The 7,775-nt window shown below is 35.9% G+C and overlaps 1 protein-coding gene across 1 annotated transcript in view; it reads right to left on the bottom strand.

Annotated features, from left to right (window-relative positions):
* LOC101849868 (hydrocephalus-inducing protein) overlaps window positions 1-7,775 on the bottom strand; it is a 113,415-nt gene that overhangs the window by 36,194 nt on the left and 69,446 nt on the right. Inside the window, exons 67-72 of the mRNA XM_035971743.1 lie at window positions 5,647-5,746; window positions 4,267-4,369; window positions 3,598-3,746; window positions 2,653-2,820; window positions 1,388-1,432; window positions 260-346 (exon numbers count right to left, since the gene is read on the bottom strand). Of these exons, the coding sequence (XP_035827636.1) occupies window positions 260-346; window positions 1,388-1,432; window positions 2,653-2,820; window positions 3,598-3,746; window positions 4,267-4,369; window positions 5,647-5,746 (652 nt within the window). The remainder of the gene's footprint in view (window positions 1-259; window positions 347-1,387; window positions 1,433-2,652; window positions 2,821-3,597; window positions 3,747-4,266; window positions 4,370-5,646; window positions 5,747-7,775) is intronic.

The following is a 7,775-nucleotide window of genomic DNA, read 5'->3' as shown; positions in this document are numbered from 1 at the left end:
GGGTGTGTGAGGGGGTGTTGTGTAATACATTTTATATCAAGACTGCTTTTATAAAAGTGTAAAAGCTTCCCAATGATTGGCCTGAAGTCGGGAAATCCAAACAATTACTGGAATCCCGAGTTCCGGATTTATCCTGATATTAAACACACTGCAAAATATACCCTCCAAAAAACACTTTTAACACCTTCGCTGACCCGTCACACAGACACTGTCTGCCATGGCACATAGGGAAACAAAGTCAAAAGTGAGGCTAACGTACCTGACAGAATCTGCTTTCTTTGGCTTGATGGATGGGGCTGAGCTGGAGTCATCCCTTGACTTGCTGTTCTTGTCTCCCTTGACAGTTCTGCAAATTGGCAGAAAAAGAAAAGATTTTCAGGTTAAAGTAAATGCCATTGTCAATAGTTTTCCCATGAGAGTTTCCTTATACTTAGTTTGTGGAAAATAAGTAAAGCTGTATGCCATAACTTTTCATTAGAGTTTGCAGTATATAAGGCTGATGGAATCAATGTAACTTCAACAGAGATTTTAGATTAAGTTTAACTTGATACTTTGTCTATGAATTTCAACTTGCAGATGAAGAGAAACACATTGACAACATATGAAGCATTTGAATGTAACATTTGTTGCAAACTATGCACTTGATGAAAGATTCTGATACAAGAAAAGTGATATGAAGAAAACAATTGAAGAAGCAGCCACACACAATCTACTCAGGGGGTAGAGCTATTAGCTTGGGAATTGGAGACCTAAAATTCAATAGCAACTTGACAGTAAGTATGACAGATAAGGAATGTTATCATGAGTGCCCGACTCTGATCAAGTATCCTCAACAAAATTAGGTCAAACACCCCTTTTGTTTTGAATTATATCATACGTAACCATAATTACAATTGGTGACAGTAAAAAAAACCACTTTTAACAAAATACTGAGCATTTCTAAAAGATAATAAGAAAGGAATTACATTTCTTTTTCCAAAAAGGTGTTCGACCTAATATGGTGGATACACTGTTAAAGTTGGACACTGATGTAATGCTTTTAAAAATTATTATTGAGATTTACTGACAATGAACAACAAAACATGTCATTTGTTACAAAAAATCTCAAGTAAAGGAAATTAAGTAGTCGAAGAAAAAACTACAGATGCAACTCAACAAAGCTAAAAAGTCTGCTTGAACTGGTATCTAAACGGCACGTCTAAATTCAGAACAAAAGGGGAATTTAAATCATTTAAAATCACACCAAAAAATAGCATGACGCAAGAGGCTTACCTCACAGACATAATTCCATTTGAACATACAAACAAATTTGAGCAGACTTGCAAAAAGAAAAGCAAGAAACAAAACAAAAAAGCTCAAAACTGAACAGCAAAATTAAACAACATACTTCACATTTCTTTTGTTTTCATTAACGTTTTTTTCCACTACAGATCTGAAAATGTAAAGTTACAAATTTTGAGCTGTAACATAAATCTTTTTCTTAAAGGCATGAGCTAATCTAAGAGTGCTACAAGCAAGAGCACAAGATAGACAGACAGAAACAAAGACAAAGATCTGACAGATAGGCTTACAAGAAGGTATGCAGGAAGATAAGTAGAACAAAACCCAACCATTACGCACCACAAACTTTCAAAACTACTTAAAGGCAACAGTAGGATACACATTTTAAAATGTATATTTATATTTCTAATCTGCCATCTTACAAAACGTTTTCCATGCTTAAACTGGAAATAGTGTTGTGACTTGATATATGTATCACAAATCTTGCTGCGCTGTGAGAAAACATTTGCTCGCCACATCAACAAAGACAGGGCCCCATAGCAATAAACTAGCTGGGTTTCCCTTTCGATGAACGGGCTCAAAAGAATCGGTCGTCAAGTCATTGAGGGATCAGTATGCACTCCTTGTGAACGGAAGCCTCACTTGTTTACAATGGCGTCTTAGAAGACGGACTTTCCCAAGATTAGATCTAAATGAAACTAAAGAAAAACTGAAAATTAAACTACAGTGACTTCAGACTCCTTAATATAACTGTGCACCCTTTAAATGATTCTAAACCACAGTTATTTTATGGGCATTAAACAAAAGGATTGCAGTCAAATTTAGCACCAAGTAAAAAAAGAAAACATGAGACTAGATCTATACGGGTCGCACACTTAAAATAGTGCTCAGCATTGCGCGACAATGCGTGATAGTATTGAACGGAAGTACGACTTGAAACAAACAAACCTGGCGGATGTTCTAAAATTACAGAGACAGAAGCGTCGGCCTACTAAAGCGAGGGAAATAAAAAAAATTAATTTTTTGCAGAAAAACTGTCTCAAAACTGAAAAAACGAAGGGCGTCACGATCTGGAGAATATTTTAAAGAATCTTTTGCCGAAAACCGAATGTCGATTGATGCAGCCATTAAAAAGCTTTTTGAATAGCAAAATTTGGCCACCACCAATAGATAATAGAAGTGCAGTGGGGAAAGAGAAATAACATGTATCTGAAAAAAATAATACCCTGATCGTGCAGTAAAGAATCAAACCCACAATCCTTTCATCAGATGTTCAGGGCCCAGAGGACCAATCCAGAATGTTAGCATGATATAACCAATGTCTTATCACTTATCACTGTGAAAAGTATAAAAGTTCTGAAGACTACTCACGGCCTGTTTGGTCGGAAGTTCTGCTGAGCATTGGACTCCTTCTCTTTCTTCGAGATGGTGTACTTGAAGTCAAACTCGCCCTTGTTCTCAATCATAAAAGTGCGAGTCTTCTTGCTGTTCACCAGCAGTGAACCAAAGTTGATGTCATTAGTAGGACTGATATTGAACCTAGTAGGGAAATAATGAAAACAAATATCAACAGGTGATTTTGTATTAAATAATAATAAATAGCATTTGTATAGCGCATATCCCCGCTCAACAGCAGGCTCTATGCGCTTTACACTATATTATTACCCCAGCAGACCATAGAACACTCCGAAACATTCTCAGCTTCCCGGGAAGCATACAGTGCAAGCAGCTAATTAAGCGCTCAAACACTAATAAACTGACATGATCTTTCACTGTCTATAGCCGGGTACCCATTCCCACCTGGGTGAAGTGAGGAAAATTCGTGTAAAGTGCCTTTCCCAAGGACACAACATCGGGCCCCTGACAGGATTTGAACCCACGACCTTACGGTTGCGAGTCCGAGAGCCTAATCACTCGGCCACCGACGCCACGAGAATACACACATAGAGCAGAGGGTATCAAAATGAAAAAAAGGGCAAACTCTTTTCTGAGGTGATTTTATCATTCTTGACTATATTTAAGAGCAACAAATGATCTCAGAACCACAAAGATGTTTCCAAAAAGTAAAAAGTACATTGAAATATTGTGAGTGCAAGCGAGAGTCTAAACATTTCAATTAATAAGTTTAAATCAATTATTTGTAGTTTTTTTTATCAAAGTGCGCCTATGTATTATTTTCTTGTTTAGCTTGATAAATGAGTACATGAATAATAATTTTTTTTTAAAGACAGTAAGAGCTGCTTTACATCACAGCTTGTTAATGACAGCCAGCAGCTACTTTGAATCACTCAAGTCTGCATAGGGGAGAGAACTCACTTGCTGAAAACTGCTTTCACTGAGACTTTCACTGGGATGCTTGCAATCATCTCTCCTTGTTCTCCCAAATTTGGCTCAATAACTTGACATTTTAGAATAGGTACATCCTTGACAACAACTTCTCGGGAGGATTTGAAGATTACTTGCACCTAAGATTCCATACCAAATATGAAAAGATTAAAACAACTGAATACTCAAAATCAAATACAGCAACATATGCATGTTGGTGTCATTTCTGACATAAAGATACCTCATTTAAATTGACTTTTAACATTAAGAACAGAACTTTTAATTTATACAAGTTCTAATTTTATCCAGAATAGGGGAGAAGCGTTGTTAAACTTTCCCCAAAATTTAGCGTTAATACATTTAAAAAAATCAAAAGTATCAATTAATATTGATTTCACTTTGCACAACTAGGTCTACAGTACTTAATGTTGGTCATTTTAACTTATTTATCACTGTGTTAAGTATAATCAAACTGATACGTTTTCTGATTTTAAAATAAATCCACGAACCATAACCTTCACAGATAACTCTTTTTTTTAGTTGAATAACAAACTCCAGATTGTTTGTTAAGCTCAAACAGGAAAGTTCTTTATCATTACAGCTCTATTCCAATGGCATATACAACAATAGAACAGTTCCAAAAACAAAGGGCATATTAACCTGTGTGGGTCTATCCAAAGGACTGAGCTTCCCACTGTTTGGCACGACAGCAAACAGAGAAGTGACGTCTGGATTTTTTGGATCGACATTCTCTAACAGGAAACTGGGAATACAAAAATCAAATCCATAAAAATCAAATCATGGTCAATGTTTAACCCTGTTATGGAAATAACTTAGATAATTTAAGGGGTGTGCTACTTCAACAGTCCTGTGAGGATCAGTCAACACTGACAGGGACATTAGCATTCTTACAAAAAGACAGAGATCCCAATCAATAAAATATGTGTCACAACACGGTGGAATTAGAAGCTCCTCAATCTTTGGGCATATGGAGTTATTGGTATAATCTAAAAGCATGTTATTTTTTGCCTTGCATCATTGGTGAAAAAAAAAAATTCTCATCTTATCTTGAATAGATCTTTTGTTTGCTTTCCAAATCAGCTGAACGCGATAGGCCCTAATGGACTTCCCTAATGAACTACCGCGTCAAACTTGATTTAACACAAAGAGTCTACATAACAAGAGGGGCCACTTCTCTCTTTGAGCCAATTAAAAAAGTGTCCTCAAAATTCGGTGGCGCCCTCTTCGCAAAAGCGCACCTGTAGCGAACAGAGTTATCCTACTTGAGTTAAAAAAATCAAAGTGAAACTAGCAAGTTTTTGAATGAATTTCGGAAGAACGCTTTTTTTGAATGGTTACACTGACAAAAAACCTCTTCCGGAAGAAAGGGTGATTGTTTTCTTCGTTTAATTTGACTTTAGAATGAAAGGCGAGAGGTCATTAAAATTTTAACAAACTAAAACTCCGTACTGAACGAACCCGAACTGCTGATGAACAGCAGTCGATCTGCGTACGCAAGGAGGTGCTATTCCTATTCTTCTTCTGGAAAAACGAAAGAAAGCTTCAAAACAGACTGCAGCGCCATCTGAAGCAAAGAGCATACTTCCTGCGGACACTTTTTTAGCTGAGTGGCCCATCTTGTTATTTACTATCTTTGTTTAACAAAACAGAAGACATTTGACACAGTGTGCACTAGCCAGCCCTTTTACCCGACCTGACACAATCCCGTATGAACAAGCATTGGACCTAAGGATATTTGTTCTAATAATCCAAACCATCAGCAGAGTGACCATTTGGACATGATTGTTCAACGAAGGGGGAATTAAACGTCTTTTTGGACAGTGAGGATCCATGCTGTTCAGCAAAATAACAGACAAAATCAGTACTTCCAGACAGATGCTACCTTCTTTTTTACTCAAGTTTTTAATAAACACAGAATGGACACAAAGCCAGTATTCTTAACAGCAGACCAGTATTCTCATTTTTTGTTCACAAAAAAAAAAAATCACAAAAAAAAAGAAAGGAAATAAAATAACATACTTGAAAGAAATCTCATATTTTCCCTTGTTCTTCAGTGTGCACGTCTGTTTGGTCTCTTCATTGACCTTGATAGTTCCAAAGTCGAGTCCACCGTCTGTGCCTAAAAATGTATCAGCAGAAATGGCATGGGTCAGTACAACAAACATGACTATGGAAATGAATAAAGGACTCATAAGAAACAAGTCATATTCCAATAAGCCTAGAGCCTGTTGGCAAAAAGTATTGATGCTTGTTAGTATTCGAGAGCTTAATCAGCTGCTAGTTATGCTTCCTGAAAGGGGAGAATGTTTCTGTTCTAAAGTCTGCTAGGGTAATAAAATAGATTGCAAATTGCATAGAGCTTGCTGGTGAGCTTGGATATCTGCTATAAAAAAGCTATTTATTATCATTATGTTATGAATTAGTAAAACAAAGAATTTAAAACAAATGAATGAGTCTCTTTTTCATTAAAATAGTGTCAGTGTATATCTATCACTGTATATTAATTAAAAATATTAACTTTATGTTTTTCATTTTAACATTGATTGAATAGATTGGGCAAAACCTTGTCTCTAAGGAAAAATGTGAGTTAACTTCAAAAGTCCACGAAAGGAGGAGGGTGAGTAAGGGAAGGGGACTAACTGGTCCTGATACATCAGTAGCATGCAGTATTTTCATATAGACCAAAACAAAAAATAAAAAATCTTCAATTAAAAAATTAAATTCCATGATTAGATATCATGGTAGTATTACAGCAAATACCCATAATTAATCAAGGATGTCTATGTTCTTGAAATAGTAATGGTTACATTTTCATTGTACACAATATTGCATTAGTTAAGAAAGAAAAAAAAATACACAGCAAAATACCATAAAATTCGTATCTAAAATATCCATCTTCTCAGTTGATTTTTCCTCCTTCCTCCATATGACAGAATTCTTTTCATCTACTACCTCTTTAATTTTGAAGAGAAAAAAAATGCTGAAAATCAGCAAACAAACGCAACGTCAACTATCACGTTACTTACACACATGATGTTGGAACAAGTTATCCCCAGTGCCTTTCAATTGCTACATTTACGAGTCTGGAAATTCTGGATTACAAGCCTGATGTGCTACATTCACCAGTGCAGCAAACAAGGCAATTTTCTGCGGTCTCATAATTAAGCTACCCACAGGAACATGTCACTGTATCCTCAAAGAAACCGCCCTAACTAAATATTTATAGCCTGTTTATCTTCTCCGACAAGATCAGCTGAAAAAGCATTTTCAGTTGTTCAAGTGATTGGCACTTTTCATGACAATGTTGCAGAGACCTTGAACTTTAACAAAAATCTACAGAAGATGGTTTTTCTTAAGTGTCATTTCCTCATCTTTACATATATAAGTTACTCATTTTTACATATAAATGACTACATGAAAGATATAACTAAACTTCACTTTATATATTGTAATCTGGAGTGGAATAAGAATCTGAAACCTGCATCTATGTAACATAGTAAAAAGTAGGCATGTGCATTCCTCCAGACAGTAAAATAGGCTAAGGGGCATTCAAAAACTTTTCCAAATCATTCATACAGAAAAACCAAAAGGTCAAAGGGGAAATTTCATTTGCACAAGAAACTGACAACGATAAAACTCTTTCCAATCCTTCTTCATACCAGTGTCATCTGGGTTCTCAAGACTAAAGTGAGCCCCAGACAGCGAGCCTTTTCTCCCTTTTCCCTTCTTATCCCCCTTTGTCTGTGCAGACTGGGACTCTTTCCTGTCAGGTTTTTTGTTCTTTCCATCTTTCCCATCATCTGGATTCAGCAATTTCGTGTTGACACACAATTAGTTCATACTCCAAATGTCCAAAATTATTGTTATTCAAATTCTGTAAAAAATAATGTTTAACATTTTTTTTATTCAATGAGATACTACACTTAATTTTCGCCTTCAAAATGACCTTTTTGAGTCTAGGCATATAACTTGCACAAAATAAAAGGACAAAATAATGTTTTTGAGAACACAACATTCCTGAAACAGCACGGCTTGTGACAGATATAGGAGTGTGATTCCAGTCTTTATGTGTGTGATGACTGTTTGAGCAAGAAGTGAACTGAGTGAATAAAGATTTTGCCTTGGTAGAATACAAGAATTAAAGTTTT

This window comes from Aplysia californica, unplaced genomic scaffold (genome assembly GCF_000002075.1).
Source record: "Aplysia californica isolate F4 #8 unplaced genomic scaffold, AplCal3.0 scaffold00490, whole genome shotgun sequence".
In the NCBI taxonomy this organism is placed as follows: domain Eukaryota; kingdom Metazoa; phylum Mollusca; class Gastropoda; order Aplysiida; family Aplysiidae; genus Aplysia; species Aplysia californica.
This window is presented reverse-complemented; position numbering and strand designations above follow the sequence as displayed.